A 19975-nucleotide genomic window follows, 5' to 3' on the forward strand; every position below is an offset into this window, starting at 1 on the left:
CTGTAGTCAGGATTAAACCCGGGTCTCTGGCGCTGGAAGGCAGCAACTCTACCACTGCGCCACCGTGCCGCCACTTACACTGTCTGGTGGGTATATGGAATGAATTGCCAGAGGAGGTAGTTGATGCAGGTACATAACTAACATTCAATATTATGGCCAATATTATACAACAGTGCCATATTCCTGCAATATCCACATTCGGGTTTTCCCGACTAAAGATGAAGATCTCATATTTATCCACAAAATATCCACTAGCTATATCTTCACTCAGATTATATCCCCAGAACCCTCCTTACATCCCACTCACACCACACACCACACGCCTTTGCATCATCAGAGAGCCAGTTGATCTCCTTTTACAAATTACTGATAGTAATTTTGAGCAGCAGACAGTCCATGGATAAGTAGGCTCTGCAGAGAGTAGTGCGTTCGGCCGAACACACTATGGGAACTTCACTTGCCCTCCTGCAGGAACTATACATCAGGAGGTGCAACTCCAGAGCCAACAATATCATGAGAGCCCCTTCCACCCCTGCAACGGACTGTTCCAGCTGCTACGGTCAGGCGGTGAGAACGGAGAGGTTGAGAAGGAGTTTCTTCCCAGAGGCCATTCGGACTGTAAATGCCTATCTCACCAGGGATTAACTCTACTGAACGTTTTTCCTTCCATTATTTATTATGTAAAAGAATATGTGTGTTATGATTGTGTTTATAGTTTGTTTGGTTGTTTGTCTTTTGCACAAAAGTCCACGAGCATTGCCACTTTCATTTCACTGCACGTCTCGTGACATGTATGTGACAAATAAACTTGACTTGACTTGTTGCCACTTTCAAAAATCAATAGGGCCAAGTTTAAAAGAGAACCACCCCCAACCCCCTAACTTCGTCTCTCAAATCTCATCTCAACTCTTGGAAATGCTTTTGCTTTTCTTACACATCATAAACTGTGTCAATTCATTTTAGACCTCAAACTTCTCAAATTTTGCCGGATGATTTAGTTACTGCCTTCCAACCAATGTTGCAGTTGTACAAGACGTTGGTGAGACTGCCTTTGGAGTACTATATTCAGTTCTGGTCACCCTGCTATAGGAAGGTTGTCATTAAGCTAGCATGAGTGCACAGAAGATTTACAGGGATGTTGCCAGGATTCGAGGGGGCTAACCTCTCAGGAGAGGTTGAGCAGACGAGGACTTTATTCCTTGGAGCACGTGAGGTTTAGTGGTGATCATATAGAGGTGTATAAAATCACGAGGGGAGTAGATAGGGCAACCTTTTTATTCAGAAATGGTGTATACATGGAATGAGCTGCCAGAGGAGGTGGTTGATGCAGGTACATAAACACCATTTAAAAGACATTTGGACTAGTAAATGAATAGGGAAGGTTCAAATGTGCCAAAGGTCAGCAAATGGAACTAGTTTAGGTGGGGTATCTTGGCCAGCATGGACGAGTTGGGCCGAAGGGCCTGTTTCCATGCTGTATGACTATATAAACTATAGTGCCCATTTAATGTCTATTAACTAATCCTCGAACGGGCAGCAGTAAGTTATCCAACGCCCTTGAGCTCTAAATTTGTTTAATAAACATTGTGACACATTATCAAAGGCCTTCTGAATGTGCAAACATATCACTTCCACTCTAAAGTTAAAAATACTTAGCAGATTAATCAAAATTAATTTCCCTTTCATTAGGGCAGCACGGAGGCGCAGCAGGATAGTTGCTGCCTTACAACGTCAGAGACCCGGGTTCAATCCTGACTGCGGATGCTGTCTGCACGGAGTTTGTACGTTCTCCCCGTGACTGGGTGCTCCAGTTTCCTCCCATACTCCAAAGGCATACAGGTTTGTAGGTTAATTGGCTTGGTAAAATTGGTAAAAAAGTTAAAAATCCTTTTGCAATGAAAGCTAACATACCATTCGCTTTCTTTTTAGCAGGCAGTAAAGAAAGCGAATGGTATGTTAGCTTTCATTGCAAAAGGATTTGAGTATAGGAACAGGGAGGTTCTACTGCAGTTGTACAGGGTCTTGGTGAGACCACACCTGGAGTATTGCGTACAGTTTTGGTCTCCAAATCTGAGGAAGGACATTATTGCCATAGAGGGACTGCAGAGACGGTTCACCAGACTGATTCCTGGGATGTCAGGACTGTCTTATGAAGAAAGACTGGATAGACTTGGTTTATACTCTCTAGAATTTAGGAGATTGAGAGGGGATCTTATAGAAACTTACAAAATTCTAAGGGGTTGGACAGGCTGGATGCAGGAAGATTGTTCCCGATGTTACGGAAGTCCAGGACAAGGGGTCACAGCTTAAGGATAAGGGGGAAATCCTTTAAAACCGAGATGAGAAGAACTTTTTTCACACAGAGAATGGTGAATCTCTGGAACTCTCTGCCACAGAGGGTAGTTGAGGCCAGTTCATTGGCTATATTTAAGAGGGAGTTAGATGTGGCCCTGTGGCTAAGGGGATCAGGGGGTATGGAGAGAAGGCAGGTACGGGATACTGAGTTGGATGATCAGCCATGATCATATTGAATGGCGGTGCAGGCTCGAAGGGCCGAATGGCCTACTCCTGCACCTATTTTCTATGTTTCTATGTAACTTGTCCCTAGTGTGTGTAGGATAGTGTTAGTGTAAAGTGATCGCTCTTCAGCACGGGCTCTGTGGGTCGAAGGGCCTGCTTCAGCGCTGTATCTCTAAACTAAATCCATACTGATTCCATCCAAACCTATTGCAGTAAAACTCTGATAAACCATAATCTGACCATCTGGAGATACCAACAGCTCAGTGACTGACTCATCAAGTGTTCACATGCACTCCATTAACTGAATGAGATTCCAGGTTAAACTCACCTTTAAACTTACTCATTCTGTCACATTGCCTTAAATCTAACCTGGTTTTGTTTCCCCGTGTTCATTTAAAACCTTCTAGGTCCTTGTTCCCTGTGCTCCCTTTAAATTGTGTAGGTTCACTGGAAAATGCTATTTATACCATCCAGGAATAGAGTTCACGTCGATCGCGGCCCTGTTTCCACCAATCTTCCCACCACCACGCACAAGTAAGCAAGTTTATTGGCCAAGTATTCACATACAAGGAATTTGCCTTGGTGCTCTGCCCACACGAGACAACATGACATACAGAAGCACGAGAAGCGGCAAGTTAGACACCACTGTTTGCAGATGCCGAGAAGTGTGTTCAACTCTGGCTGAACAACATATAATCTTGCGTGTGGACGCGATAAGGAGAAGACCATCTAGAAAAATGAATTACACACATGTTGGAATATTAATAAAAATACCATCAATAATCTGTAATATCTGCTCATCTACCAACAGTGTCTCAAATGTTGCAATGAACAATGTTGCTGTCATGTTTTACTAATGATCTACTGCTAATTTCTTATTAGAATTTTGCAATTTCCCCACCACTGTTGAAAGATTAACTAATCTGTAATTATAATTTCTCCTGCCTTTCTTGAACGGTGCAGTTACATTTGTTTCCTTCCAACCAGAACTGTTCTCAAGCTAAGATTCCACAAAGGAGTCGTGCTGCGCAAGTTTATTACACAGAGGGTGGGGGGGGGGGCCTGGAATCCGCTGCCAGGGGTGGAGGTAGAGGCTGATACGACAGTGGCGTTAAGTATCTTTTGGAGAGGCACATGGAAGTGGAGGGAATAAACGGATATGGATCAAATACAGACAGATGAGCGTTTAACCTGGCATCATGTTCGGCACAAACATGGGTCCTTTCCTGTGCTGTACTGGTATATGCTCTATTGTATGATCTCTTCCAATCTCTGCACCCCCTTCATCTCTTACATACTGTAGTCTTGGAATGCAGGTCATCAAGCTTCGGATTTTCTAGATCAATTCCATTTAATGGCGCTATTAGTTTAGTTTATTGTCACGTGTAGCAAGGTGAATCACAGTGAAAAGCTTTTGCTGGGTACGAACTAATCAGCAGAAAGATTATACATGGTACAATCGAGCTGTCCACAGTGTACAAATACAAGATAAGGGGATTCACGTTTAATACAATGTATAGTCGGTATAGTCCAGTAAAGGCTGAATAAAGATAGTCCAAGCTTTTCCCCATAGATAAATAGTAGCTTAGGACTGACTGCTCTCTAGTTGTGACTTTTGACTAATGCCAACATCTATCAGCTTGCCAATCATTCCAGGACTTCAGTCATTCACCAATGCCACATGCTGCCTTTAATATCATGCAGGACACAAGAAGACTGTCTGTTTAATTTCTCTACCAGTGTAATTTCTCCAGCACGTCTGTCATACCGGTATGCCAAATTAACCGGTTCTGATCTTTTCCCTCTTTACACACCCATGGAAGCTTAAATATTCTCCGTTCTTTCCGCTTTATCCCTTTCCTAGAATTTAAATTAATAACCTATGCATGTTTCTGACCCCCACTGATCTCGAACGTACGCACAGCCAAGCTTGTGAGCATGTTTGCATTGCAGGGGTCAATTGATAACCATGACCTCGTGCACTAATGAGTGAGGCAGTGCCAACTCAATCAGATGCCAGACCATTGCAATTTTATATTAGAAAATTTTACAAGAGCAAAATCCCACATGATTATTATATTATTCTAATAGGCACCATCTAATTTCCTGTTTGATATTATGCCTTACATTACCACTACAGTATGAGTGCCCATAGATAACTCCTGCCAATGCTATTCCACCCCTTGCTGTTCCATGGTTGAAGCTAATATACTACTTGGAAAAACATTCTTTTAAAAAAAAAATATTATTTTATTAGAAGCAATTGTACAAGAAGAAAGTAATCGACATAACAATTATACAATTTTCGTACAGCTTCAATTTTAACATTTTATAAACTAATAACTACATCAGAAAAAAGAAAAGAAGGGAAAGGAAGAAGAAAAGAAAGAATTTCGAAAAAGACACGAAAGGGAAAAAAGAAAAACCCCATAACTAACGAAGAACTACTTGGAGAAACATTCGATCCAGAACATTCATGTTTCAGCTTATTTTGACAAACACAAGCTAAAACCTATTGGATTCTGTTCCAGCACTCCTCTTAAACTGACCAGGACAGTTTCCTGTTCTCTTTAAATTCATTATGCTCACTGTAAAATGTGTGATTCTGCTGATATAGTTTTCCAAGCTATAATCACTTTGCTACACTGCCTTTATCCCACTCTTTATTACTAGGGCTACCATTTCTTTATAATGTTAGAAAGGGGATAAAATGAAAGTATCCTGGAATATTTAATAACCATCCTCGGACATATTGCAAATACATCCTCCTAATAGCTCTCAGATCACCCCATGATCTATCCTGTTCTGAAAGCTGGATGTGGTCAGATAAAGAGCCTTTAATTTTGACTTTTTATTTATTTTTTCCTTGCTGACTTTAATTAAAGGTTTTCTGTTAAGGGCCTGTCCCACTTGGCAATTTTTTCAGCGACTGCCCGCATCATTGGCAGACGGATCGGGTCACTGAAAAATTTGCGGTGTGAGGACGTATGACGCGCGGTGTTTTTTCAAATGTGGCCACATTTTTTTTTGTCGCCGCTGGATTTTGAAATGTTCAAACTCTTTTGGCGACACTGTTATGTCGCCAGGAATCGCCGAAAAAAATCGACAAGTGGGACAGACCCTTTTGGCTGATTCTGGTTATCATTTAGCCTTTAATTGCGTCAGCTTTTGGCTTCCTGCTAGTCTTCATTCTTTTTTTAAATATATACCTAAAAACTTGGCCCCAACTTGCAAAGCCCTTTTAGTCTTCTTCAGTCTGAAGGGTCTCAACCCAAAATGCCACCTATTCCATTTCTCCAGAGATGCTGTCTGACCCGCTGAGTTACTCCAGCACTTTGTGTGAAACCCCTTTACTTGGTCCATACTCCAGGTACTACATGCTGGACTAAAACACACCGTGCCTCAGCATAACCCAAAGACTACTAATTCTACTAATTCTAAGACAATCGATTTCTGTTAACCAGTTCTAACTGGTGACCCAATTACTTGGACTAAAGGCTGGTTGTTTACCACTTTATGTAACTTACCACTAAAATAAAAACCACAAAATGAGAAATGATAAACAGTCAAGTGTTTAAGATGAACTGAGTACTTTATTCCTTTAAGATGCCTTGAAAGATATGTCTATATTTCCCAGAAATATAACCCATCAAAGGCTAAATGAAACACGACTGAATCACTCACGGTCCAGTTGCTGTTAAAACTGAACAAGGTGTGCCCTCTGGAGGATATCCAGAGAAAGGACGCCATTGAAAATTGATTTTTCATCACGCCTTGACAAATGCGCCTTTCCCCCACTGACATACCTCTGCCCTTACCCCACACCACCCAAGAGCAGTCTGATTGTTTGCATTCCTTCCAGCTCACCTGTTTTACTCTCATTTGCTGCATATGTTGGGGGGCTACATGAGGATGCTGTTCATAGACTAAATTCAGCCTTCAACACGATAGTCCCCACCAAACTGGCCGGGAAGCTAATGCAATTGGGGCTCAACACCTCCCTGTGTGCCTGGGTCCTGGACTTTCTCACCGCCAGGCCCCAGGTAGTCAAGATGGGAGGGAATACATTGAAGTCCCTCACCCTGAGCACAGGATCGCCCCAGGGTTGCGTCCTCAGCCCCCTATTGTACTCCCTGTACACACATGACTGTGTGGCTAGGTTCAGCTCCAACTCAATAATTAAGTTTGTTGATGACACTGTGGTGGTGGGCCTGATCTCAGACAACAACGAGAAGGCCAACCGGGAGGAGGTGGCTGATCTAGCACTCTGGTGCCAGGAGAACAGCCTCCTCTTGAACATCAAAAAAACGAAGGAGCTGATCATGGACTTTAGGAGGGCACATCATCCGAGGACGTACACTCCATTGAGGATAAATGGGGATCCTGTGGATAGGGTGAACTGTTTTAAATATCTGGGAGTCCACATCTCCGAGGATATGGACATGGGCATCACACGCCTCAGCACTCGTGAGTAAGGAAAGGCAGCGCCTTTACCACCTCAGGCAATTGAGGAAATTCAGAGTGTCTCCGAGGATCCTCCAGTGCTTCTACGCAGCGGCGGTGGAAAGCATCTTGTCCGGGAACATTACCATCTGGTTTGGGAATTGCTCTGCCAAGGACAAGAAGGCTCTGCAGAGAGTAGTGCGTTCGGCCGAACGCACTATGGGAACTTCACTTGCCCCCCCTGCAGGAACTATACATCAGGAGGTGCAACTCCAGAGCCAACAATAGCATGAGAGACCCCTTCCACCCCTGCAATGGACTGTTCCAGCTGCTACGGTCAGGCGGTGAGAACGGAGAGGTTGAGAAGGAGTTTCTTCCCAGAGGCCATTCGGACTGTAAACGCCTATCTCACCAGGGATTAACTCTACTGAACGTTTTTCCTTCCATTATTTATTATGTAAAAGAATATGTGTGTTATGATTGTGTTTATAGTTTGTTTGGTTGTTTGTCTTTTGCACAAAAGTCCGCGAGCATTGCCACTTTCATTTCACTGCACATCTCGTATGTGAATGTGACAAATAAACTTGACTTGACTTGTTGCCACTTTCATAAATGAATAGGGCCAAGTTTAAAAGAGAACCACCCCCAACCCCCTAACTTTGTCTCTCAAATCTCATCTCAACTCTTGGAAATGCTTTTACTTTTCTTACACATCATAAATTGTGTCAATTCATTTTAGACCTCAAAATTCTCAAATGTTGCTCTCCAAGCCATAAAAACAAACTCAGTGCCACCAACCCATGAGTGCAATTAAAAGACACAAAATGCTGGAGTAACTCAGTGGGACAGACGACATCTCTGGAGAGAAGGAATGGGTGACGTTTCGGGTAGACTGGTTAGGGATAAGGTAAACAAGAATTATAGACGATGACTAGACTAGGTGGGACCCGTTGGGTCCCAACATCAGAGGGGAGGGCTGGTCCCCCAACGCAATATTCCACCTCTCCACCAATTCCAATATTGGTGGCCAGTGGGGGGGGGGAGGAGCTTTCTGGAGCGCTAGTATGGGTGTTGTGCGCTGAAGGGATTGGTTTCCAGAGGGCTAGTATGGACATTGTGGGCCAAATGGATTTTTGGGCTGGCAGCTCAGTCACTCAAGCCCGTTGTGCTGGCAGCTCACTTACTCACGGCTGATGGGCTGGCAGTTGACTCACGGCTATTCCTTGAAATTCCATTTCAAGCAGGGTACAAGGCCACCAAATTCAAGTGCAGTTTCATACCATTTCAAGCAGGGTGATAGGGCACTAAAGACAGCGTGTCATGACCTCTCCCTCCTCCATCTTGCAGAGACTGAGCCACGCCCACACTTGATGGGTTATATAGTCCCTCCCCCTCCCACCAGAAGGGGCGTGGCCTTCATGGCATGTTTGACAGGAAAATCTCACCATTTTTTAAACACTAATAACTTTTATTTTTCATGGATGGGATAAATCCTCGGCACCTGATGAACGGAGGGGGACTCTGAGTAAGATGACCAAAGATCACAGCCATTCATGGTGGTGTTTTTTCTAAAATCAATATAAAGCGCAAACAGGAAGTGGTCAAGATTAGACCTTTAATTGGGCAAGGCAACTTCAATTGGGCAAGGCAACTTCAATTGGGCAAGGCAACTTCAATCAATTGGGCAAGGCAACTTCAATTGGGCAAGGCAACTTCAATTGGGCAAGGCAACTTCAATTGGGCAAGGCAACTTCAATTGGGCAAGGCAACTTCAATTGGGCAAGGCAACTTTAATTGGGCAAGGCAACTTTAATTGGGCAAGGCAACTTTAGCATTTCCAAACCAAAGGCAAGGCAACTTTAGCATTTCCAAACCAAAGGCAACACAGCTTTAGCATTTCCAAACTATATTTTCAAACCACATTAAGGGCACTGACAGGTCAGTAAAACCACTCAGTTTAGTAGACACGTGATCATTGTTATTCACAGCGTGACTCTCTTGCTCCCCCATCTTGCATAGACTGACTGAGGCACTCAACACGTCCAGGTTTTAGTCCCTCTGGAAGGGGCATGGCCTTCAGAAGAGAGAATCTCAAATTTTTTTAAGCACTAATAACTCTTTTATTTTTCATCGATGAGAAAAATCCTCTTGTCCTGTGCAGCGGAGGGGGACTCGGAGTAAGATGGCCAAATATCACAGCCGTAAGTGGCAGCGTTTTTTCTAAAATCAATATACAGAACAGGAAGTGGTCAAGATCAGACTATTAGTAATATAGAGATGTAGAGAGATAAAGAATAATTAATTAAAAAACTGCAAAAAAGGTACGATGACAAAGGAAACAGGCCAATGGCAGACAATAGGTGCAGGAGTAGGCCATTCGGCCTTTTGAGCCATTCAATGTGATCATGGCTGATCATCCCCAATCAGTACCCCATTCCTGCCTTCTCCCCATATCCCCTGATTCCGCTATTTATAAGAGCCCTATCTAGCTCTCTCATGAAAGCATCGAGAACCTGCCTCCACCGCCGTCTGATGCAGATAATTCCACAGACTCACCACTCTGAGAAAAAGTGTTTCCTCGTCTCCGTTCTAAATAGCTTACTCCTTCAACAGCTATTTGTTGGGTGAAAACAACTGGGTGGGAGAGGGAATGGCAGGGTTACTTGAAGATAAGGAAATCAATATTCATCCCACTGGGGTGTAAGCTACCCAAGTGAAATATGACCTGGTCTTTTCCAGTGACGTCTATAGAGCCTTTCATACAGCATAGAAATCGGCTCTTCGACCCAACTTGCCCATGTGACCAATATGTCCATCTACACTAGATCCACCTGCTCACATCTGGCCTATATCCCAGTAAACCTTTCCTATCCATGTACCTGACCAAATACCTTTTAAATGTTGTTATAGTACCAGCCATAACTACCTCCTCAGGCAGCTCGTTCCATTTACCCCCACCCTATGTAAAAAAAGCTATCACTCTGGCTCCTGCTACACCTTTCCCCTCTCATGTCAAACCTATCTCCCTTGGTTCGGCTCGGCGATCATTTCATTGAACACCTCCGCTCAGTACCAAGCGCAGGCTTGGCGATCGTTTCGCTGAACAACTCCGCTCAGTCCGCCTTAACCTCTCTGATCTCCCAGTGGCTCAGCACTTCAACTCCCCCTCCCAATCTGACCTGGGCCTCCTCCACTGTCAGAGTGAGGCCCAGTGCAAATTGGAGTGACAGCACCTCACATGTTGCATGGGCAGCTTACACCCCAGTGGTATGAACATCGACTTGTCTAACTTCTTGCTTTTCTCCCTCTCCATCCCCTCCCCCTTCCCAGTTCTCCCACATCTTACATTCTCTGTCCCGCCCACACCCCTGACATCAGTCTGAAGAAGGGTCTCAACCCAAAACGTCACCCATTCCTTCTCTACAGGGGTGCTGCCCGTCCCACTGAGTTACTCCAGCATTTTGTGTCTTCCTTTGGTTCTTGGCCCTGGGTAAAAGACTGAATTTACCCTACATTTTCCCTAGTGATCTTATACACCTCTACAAGATCACTCCGTATTCTCCTGTGTTCCAAGCAATAAAGTCCTAGCCTGCCCAACCTCTCCTTATAACTCAGGCCCTTAAATCCTGGCAAATCTTCTCTGCACTCTTTCCAGCTTAAGTGCTATGCACAATGCTCTAACTCTGTGTCTTTGCTCTGGGGGCACAATCCAGCACAACCTTAAGCAAACATGTGTTCTTATCAGAATTTTGAATATAGACAACTGTCTGCCCAACTAATTCATCCCTTCCCACACCTAATCACATAGATCAAATTACTTACCCCCAATATATGGGAATATTTTATGAAGAACATCCTAGGTGAAGTGACAAACCAATACCAATGTTGCTACAATAATCAACCCTTTGAAGAAGGAATGAAGAAAATAACCTAAACATTTGAAGAGAACATAAGAAAAGGTTCTGGACATCAGATAGTTCAAATTAGGAAAACTTATCCAAATCCTCAATAATAATAAAAACTCAAGTGCACATGTATATAGTTTAGTGTTACTTCTGATACATGACAAGAAACTTAAAACTTCAGGGGCACATCTGAGGAGTTTTGTCCGCACACAAAGTCCCACACCCGGGCCAAAACTCCTCAGCTGACCCCTCCGGCAGTTAGAAGAGCAGCTCCTCCACAGTATCAGAGACCTGGGTTCAATTTTGACCTCAGATGCACACAACAAAAGCCTTTCATTGTACTTTGTTGACAATAAACTAAACTGAAACTGAATTGATCCTTGCCCTGTCCTACCCGTTTCCCTCCAAAAATGCTGCCTGACCCACTGAGTTACTCCAGCATTGTGTTCTACATAAGATTCCAGTATCTGCAGTTCCTTGTGTCTACATGTCCCGTGCTATAATTTTCTGTGTAAATAAGATTTTTTTGAGAGAGGACCGGCATCAAGTTATTCTGTTACATCTCTGCGATTTTAGTAACAAACTTGAACTTGTAAATCTCTTTATTATTTCATAGTTGGAAGAACTTAGTGAAAATGAAATCAACACATTAGAAACATATTGTTGGTGGATGAACACTTGAAACGCAAGGTTCATTTGTCTTTAATGAGCCTTCATCAAGGTCTATGAGTAACATGTACAAGTTCCAGGTGCTTGTAATATAATTTCCAGTTTATTCCAAAATAAACAAATTTATCACAATCTAAATGAAACACTTATAACAGCTTTCATTAAATTAAGACCACTTTACACAATATTTACACTTCCACTACCCTAATTTAGTACATACAGAGAAATCTTGTACACAACCAACATCTGCATTCAATGTGTGACGGGCTCGTTATCTTCTGCTGAAATTTAACCATCAATGGAGTTCCTTTAAAACAAACCTCAAAACCAGTAAAAACCATTGTGGCTTTTCTGTAAAAATCCATTAAAAAAATTAAATAGTGACAAAGTTTGAAAAGATAAAATTGTATTTAATAGTATAAAATGTGTGCTTCCCAGTAGTAAAGGTCTTGCTAACACATTAGGGAATTCAATTTTAAAACCAGGATCAAATTAAATATTTCAGATGGACGACTGAGCTATTCACCACTGCGACGCGAGGGGCAGAGGCATGTGGTTTAAGAATCTGCTCTCGTCTCAGGTTTACGTCCTTGAAGTCACTGGGAATTCAAGGCAGCTTTTAAGTATATTTTTCATACACATTCCAATTAGAGCTAAAGATAAAATCTGGAGAAAGTTAAAATGGTTACTGTTGGTATATCATTGCAAACTTTTGACTTTCTATTTAAAAAACATTGCAATGATGATTTTAATCATAGGTATAACAAAGATGACCCTCAATCCACTTTACTCTATAGTATTATTCCTCTCATCAGCAACATCCGTCCAAATAAATAATTGAACCACCCATTTCTATGTGTGAAATTCAATTCACAGCAAGAGTTATAGTCCCTTTACATTTGATCCAGCCTTGTGAAATAGACCGAGTAAATGACCCACTTTAAATTCTGCCTTCAATTAATTCAAATGGTTTTAGTCCAAGTTTGTACTCGCAATTAGGGGACAGGGAGCATTTTTCAAATACAATATTTAAATATTAAAAACATAATACTTTTTCCTTTGAATGGATCAGTCCGTCTCATTAAGTAAACAGGGTTTACTCAAAACCTTGTGGCAATGTAGTGTTCTTCCTTCCTTCCAAATTGATTCCACCTGAAATGCTTTATCACATCCAGTGTTACCACAACAAAACAATTCCAAGATTCAAGATTTCTGTAGAACTGCATATTGCTTCTCCAGTGAAAAGGAACTGAAACAAAACTACCCTAGATTTGGATGCCTGTTAATTAGTAGTTTTTTTTCCTGGAGTAGGTCTTTGTGATGCAGCGGCGAACAGGCATTTTGGCAAAAGGAGAATTATCTTGGTCAAAGACGCTGGCCAATTTCTTGCAAGGCGAGTTGTCTGTTTGCAATGATTCACACACTGTATCTGTGAACAATTCAAAGTGACGAACATTAATTTCACAATTCTAAATGTGCCAAGCAAAGTAGAAATTATATATTCTAAAATCCCAGGCGTTTCTCATTTTGCTTTAAAATTATTTTTTTTACTAGAGAAAAAAAGGTTAGACTCAGAAACAAGTCACTGGCTTTTACATTCACAAGCACATTCACCAGCTGAGGGCAGGATAGAAATTGGTTTGAGTTGCCCTTCAGGTCAAAGAATTACAAACAAAATGTAGACAATGCCACTTGGAAAAGGCAACGGAAATTTATATGACTGCTCAAATTGTACACCAGCAATTAAAACAACTTCAAGGATGACACATCTGTGGTGAGTCAAGGAGAGAATTCATGCATTTGGAAGAACATGGGATGATTAATAATAGTCAGCATGTGTGGGAGATCGTATCTCATGAATTGAATTGTTTGAAGTAACTCAGGTTGATTGCAGCAGAGCAGTAGATGTAGTCTAAATGAACTTCAGTAAGGCATTTGAAAAGGCTCTGCATGGTAGGCTGCCTTGGAAGGTTAGATCTTATGGCTTCCAGGATGAAGTAGCTAATTGGACACAGTTGGTTTGATGGTAGGAAGCAGATGATGGAAAGATTTTGGACTGGAGGCCCATGACTAACTCCATTGTTGCTTGTTAACTATATCAACAATTTGGATGAGAATGTACAAGCCATGGGCAGTAAGTTTGTAGAAGACACTAAAATAGGTGGTATTGTAGCCAGTGAATAGGATTAAGATTGCTTTTAAGACAGTGGAATTGATTGTAAACTTTAGGAGTGCTCCCCCTGCCCTCACCCCACTCACCATCAACAACACGTCACATCTGTGGAGTCTTTTAAGTTCCTTGGAACAATCATCTCCAAGGACCTTAAATGGGGGTGGCCACCATCAACTCCAGTCAAAAAGGCACAACAGAGGATGTACTTCCTGCGGCAGCTGAGGAAGCACAATCTGCAACAGGCAATGGTGGTCCAATTCTATGCGGCCATCGTAAAGTCTGTCCTCACCTTCTCCATCATGGTCTGGTTTAGCTCAGCCACCAAGCATGACATCCGGAGGGTGCAGTGAATTGTCCGATCAGCTGAGAAGGTTATTGGCTGCAACCTTCGCTCCATTGACAAACTATACACTGCAAGGGCCAGGAAGCGAGCGGGTAAGATCATCTCTGACCCCTCTCACCCTGGCCACAAACTCTTTTAATCACTTCCTTCTGGAAGGCGACTCCGGACTGTCAAAGCTGCCACAGCCAGACATAAAAACAGCTTTTTTCCATGAATAGCTTTACTCAATAATCAAAAATCTGTAGCCTCCTTTTGCTCTGGTATTTTATTTAATTCACATGTTTAATCAATAATGTTTTATTATTAATGTTTAATATTTTATGTATCATTGTATCATTCCTAACTGTCACTATGTCATGTTGTCACTTGCGGGAGGAGCACTAAGGCAAACTCCTTGTATGTGAATACTTGGCCAATAAACTTATTAATTCATTATCAAGAACTATAGCAGGATCTTGATCAGCTGGGTAAGTGGTCTAAGGACTTGCAAATTAAGTTTAATGCAGATACAGTTTGGAACAAAGACCCATCATTTATTTATTTGCCTCTATACACGACGATTTGAGAATTGTAATAGGAAAAAAAAAATCACATGTGGTTAAAGTGCACATTGTCAGATTTTAATAAAGGCCATTTTTATACATTTTGGTTTCACCATGTAGAAATTACAGCTGTATTTATACATAGTCCTGCCATTTCAAGGCACCGTGTTTGGGACATAGCAATGAAATGTAAATGAAAGTCATCATGTTTAGTATTTTGTTGTATATCCTTTGCATGCAATTCATGGACATCACCAGTTCCTGGGTGTTTGCTCTGGTGATGCTCTGCAGCCATCTTTAGCTTATGCTTGTTTTGGGGGCTAAGCCCCTTCAGTTCTCTCTTCAGCATATAAAAGGCATGCTCAATTGATTGCCGGCCACTCAAGAATTGACCATTTTAAACTTTTGAAGAACTCCTTTGTTGCTTTAGCAGTATGTTTGGGATCATTGTCTTGTTAGAATGAACTGCAGGTCAATGAGTTTTGAAGCATTTGTTTGAACTTAAGCAGATAGGATGTCTATACATTTCACAATTCATTATGCTACTACCAGCAACAGTTGCATCATCAATGAAGGTAAGTGAGCCAGTACCTTCAGCAGCCATACATGCCCAGGCCATAACACCCTCAACACTGTGTTTCACAGATGAGGTGGTATGCTTTGGTTCTTGGGCAGTTCATTCTCTCCTCCATACTTTGCTCTTGCCATCACTTTGATATAGAGCTGCCAAGTTTTGTCAGAGCATTTCAGTATTCTAGTACCTGAAAATCAGTATTTTCCTGAGGAAATCAGTATTTTTACACGGTGCCATATTTCTGTTTTTTTTTTTTTTAAATGTGCGGTCATGTAAGAATACAAGAAAGCATAACTTTGCTACCAATTGACACGTCTTCAACGCACCTTACTTGACAGTGCATTCATTGCAATCTTTTTGTACACTGCTGTTTGAACGGCTGCTTCCTGCTTTTAGCACCAGATGATGTAGAAGCCATTTTGGAAGCCGCCCTCTCCCTCCCTCGCTCTCCTCCTTCCTTTTTTCTCCTTCCCTCTCCTTCGCCCTGTCCGTCCCCTCTCCATCCTCTCCCTCTCTCCACCCCTCCCTCTCTCCCACTTGAGCCCACCCACCATTCTGTAAAATCAAGGTCAATCCCACTGGTAACCTTTCACCACTAGGCTGATTCAGAATTCTACCACTGCCTGAAAAAGAATCAATGGCTCAACTTCCGCTGAGAAAGAGCATTCCGAAGACTCATTGTTATACGAGAATTTTCCTGAACAGTCTGTGACTCATAGCGCTATGTGTAAAGCCCATGGCGCTCCAACCAGTAGAGCTATATTTAGAATCCACAGCGCTATAGCCGACAGCGCTTCATTTAAATTCCCATACGTTAAACTGACAGTGCTCTATTTAAACCTGGAGCGGGACAGGGAGTGACTCTGGAGAGAAGGAATGGGTGACGTTTCTGGTCGAGACCCTTCTTCAGACTGAACTGAACGTATTTTTAAAAACCGTATTTAACACTAAATCGTACATCCGTATTCTAATCGCATTTCCGTACAAAATACAGAAAATCAGTACCATTTGGCAGCTCTGTATAAGGTAATCTTTGTCTCATCTGTCCATAAGAACTTTTTTCCAGAACTGTGATTGCTCTTTTAAGTACTTCATGGCAAACTGTAACCTGGCCATGGTTACACAGAAAAGCTGGAGAAACTCAGCGGGTGCAGCAGCATCTATGGAGCGAAGGAAATAGGCAACGTTTCGGGCCGAAACCCTTCTTCAGACTGATCGGGGGTGGGGGTGGGTGGGGACAAGAAAGGGAAAAGGAGGAGTAGCCAGAAGGCTGGAGGGTGGGAGGAGACAGCAGGGGAGCTGAGGAAGGGGAGGAGACAGCAAGGACTAACAGAATTGGGAGAATTCGATGTTCATGCCCCGGGGGTGTAGACTCCCCAAACGGAATACGAGGTGCTGTTCCTCCAATTTCCGGTGCTGCTCGCTGTGGCCATGGAGGAGACCCAGGACAGAGAGGTCGGAGGCGGAGTGGGAGGGGGAGTTGAAGTGCTGAGCCACCGGGAGGTCAGCTTGGTTATTGCGGACCGAGCGGAGGTGTTCGGCGAAACGATCGCCCAACCTCCGCTTGGTCTCACCGATATAGATCTGCTGGCATCTAGAGCAGCGGACGCAATAGATGAGGTTGGAAGAGATGCAGGTAAACCTCTGTCGGTAAGAATGTGGTCGTACAGTTGGAGGGCAGGAGGGATCACAGATGGGGGACAGTTAGAGAGGAGGTTGTGAAACTGTCTCCGGAGAGAAGAGGAGAACTTCTTCAAGGTAGGCATTTGTACACTGTAACCTGGCCATCCTATTTTAGCAGCTAACCAAGTCAAGTCAACTCAGTCAAGTCAGATTTATTCATCACGTGCACAATAAAGTGCAGTGAAATGATCATGCCAGCAGCAGTGCAATTAAAAAAAAAAACACAATACGCAATAAAATTTAACACAAACATCCACCACAGCATTCATCACTGTGGTGGAAGGCCCAAAGTTTAGTCAGTCCTCCTCCAGTTTCCCTCATGGTCGGGACCACAACCCTCCAGTCGCCGTTGCGGGCGGCCAGATGTGCAGACAAGGTAAGTCCCAAATCGGTGCTTCCCTACCGGAGGCCGCAGCTTCAAAATGGTGTAGGCCGCCGGTCAAAGATCTAAAGTCCCCGCCGCGCCGCAGTTAGAAGCACCGCAGACTGAGAAAGGTTTGAGTCAATAGAGTTTATAGGAAGGAGAAATTGTGAAGGGGTTTAGTTGAGTAGCTACTTAATGAATGATGGTTCCCCACCTGCATGTAGCTAAAACAAGGGGCGTATAGTTTCATAATAAGACGGCCACTCTGACATATATGGGCATGAACTTCGTGGTCATACATGAATGGAATTCTCCATCTCAGGGAGTTACAGCATAAAACACAGGCACGCAGGAAAGATGATCAATGGAAAATACGGAATGTCGTCCTAATTGAACCTAGTCTTCCTTTAGTTCAGTTTAAATTAATCTCAATTAGATGTACAATACATACAAGTTAAAATCTAATACTCATATCATATTTACCTTTGGTTCCAGCTTTTCTCTTCACTGGTGTTCTCCCAGTGTACAACAATGGTGACTGAGTGAGTGCCATTAGGCCACTGGCAGACAGGCTTGATCTAACTGCACAACTTGGTGATATTTCAACTGCAGAACACAAATAAAATAAAAAGTTAACAGAAATAAAGTATTCAGTCAGTCTAAAAACAGGCCCACACCGGCTCATGTCCCAGCTACACTAGTCTCACCTGCCTGCTTTTGGCCCATATCCCTCCAAACCTGTCCTATCCATGTTTTTACCTGTCTAACTGTTACCTAAATGTTGGTATAGTCCCTTCCTCAACTACCTCCTCTGGCAGCTTGCTCCATCAGCCACCAATGCGTGAAAATGTTACCACTCAGGTTCCGATTAAATCTTTCCCCCTTCACCTTTTACCCATGTTCTCTGATCTGTGATTCACCTACTCTGTGTAAGAGACTCTATGTATTTACCCGATCTATTCCTATCATGAATGATATACCTCTATAAGATCACCCCTTATGCTCCTGTGCTCCAAGGAATAGTCCCAGCATACTCAACCTCTCTATAGCTCAGACTATCTAGTTCTAGCAACATCCTCGTAAATCTTCTGTGTACCCTTTCCAGCTTGATATCTTGCCAGCTTTCCAGCTTGGCAATTGTTACAATTTTCTGCTTCATCACCTAATTACCTAAAGTTGTTCGGCACGGACTTGTAGGGCCGAGATGGCCTGTTTCCGTGCTGTAATTGTTATATGGTTATATAAACGGCCAGCCAAGTCATACAGCACAGAAACAGGTCCTTTGGCCCAACTTGCCCATGGAAATCAATCTGCCCCATCTACACTAGTCCCATCTGCTCGCATTCAGCCCATATCCCTCAAAATCTTTCTTGTGAAAAATGCATCGATCTCAGTCCCCAAACAGAAAAGGTACAGATAAAATCCTCAGTGCTAGTCACAGGCCAACTATTTATTACAGTCGAAGATAGACACCAAAAGCTGGAGTAACTCAGCGGGTCAGACAGCATCTCTGGAGAAAAGGTGTAGATAGGTGACGTTTTTGGATTGAGACCCTTCATCAGACTCTGGGGAAAGGGATACGAGAAATATAGACTGATATAGAGATGTCGAACAAGTGAATGAAAAATATGCAAAAAAAGATAAAGGACGCAAGCCATTTTTACATATCTTTCATTCATTTGCTCTTATATCTCTCTCTATATCACCAACTATTTCTCTCATTTCCCTTTCCCCAACTCAGAGAAGAAGGGTCTCGATCAGAATGAAAGATATGCAAAAAGGTAATGATGATAAGAATGAGGCCATTTTTGCATAGCTTTCATTCAAAGTCCAATAGAGCTGCATCATGGCTTCCTGCATCTTACAGTCAATTCCCCTAGTAATGAAGGCCAGCATAGAATATGCCTTCTTTACTACTATATCTTCTTATGCTGACACCTTTCATGAGCTATGAACTTGGGACTCCAAGATCGCCTCTGCTCATCAATGCTGTTAAGGGTCTTGTCATTATACTCTCTCCTTGCATTCAACCTCTCAACATGCAACACTCCACACTTGCACAGGTTAAACTCAATCCACCCATCTGTGCAACTGATCAATATCCCGCTGTATCTCCCGACAGCCTTTCTCACTGTCTGTAACTCCACCAATTTAGGTGTCGTCAACCATGCAGACCACTCTACTCTTTTTCTTCTCATGTTGAAAATGAATAGTCACCAAAATTCTCAATGCAGGGTTAAGTGATGGGCTGAAGACTAGATAAGGCACGTCTAACTTACAGGACATTTTAAAAATGGGCTGCAAACAAATTAGTGCAAACAAGCAATATTTCTTAAAAAAACCCCAAATAAATACAAATGACTGATAACCTCAATAAAATGTCCTGGGAATTAATAGCAGTGTTATACCAAATTTTGCATTGCACATGGATTCACTTAGACTGAATACTTCAAGCAAGCTGAACTCTTGCAATGGCCCTAATTCTTATGGATGCAACAAGCACATATGTGGATTGCACAGTGAATTATAATTGTGTTACCAAATCAATGGGTCGCAGGGCCCGATTTTTGCGTCCCAGTGTCATTTTATAATGGCATCTTCATCTGATTTTCAGTTAAAGAAAGATCCATTTGAAGTTGCATCCCTCCTTCTTCAACTATGAGCATATATAACATGGTTACCTCTAAAAGATGAATTTGTAACACCATTATGACACTTTCCAGGGTCAGAGTGTTTCGATCTTTGTCCTTTAACCTCCC

At 42.6% G+C, this 19975-nt stretch overlaps 1 protein-coding gene across 1 annotated transcript in view; it reads right to left on the minus strand.

Moving 5' to 3' along the window:
* Nucleotides 1-11529: 11529 nt before the first annotated feature.
* Nucleotides 11530-19975, minus strand: part of ticrr (TopBP1-interacting, checkpoint, and replication regulator) — a 43492-nt gene continuing 35046 nt past the window's right edge. Inside the window, exons 21-22 of the mRNA XM_055661510.1 lie at nt 17700-17822; nt 11530-12966 (exon numbers count right to left, since the gene is read on the minus strand). Of these exons, the coding sequence (XP_055517485.1) occupies nt 12824-12966; nt 17700-17822 (266 nt within the window). The 3' untranslated portion in view covers nt 11530-12823. The remainder of the gene's footprint in view (nt 12967-17699; nt 17823-19975) is intronic.

Source organism: Leucoraja erinacea, chromosome 33 (genome assembly GCF_028641065.1).
Source record: "Leucoraja erinacea ecotype New England chromosome 33, Leri_hhj_1, whole genome shotgun sequence".
NCBI classification, from domain to species: domain Eukaryota; kingdom Metazoa; phylum Chordata; class Chondrichthyes; order Rajiformes; family Rajidae; genus Leucoraja; species Leucoraja erinaceus.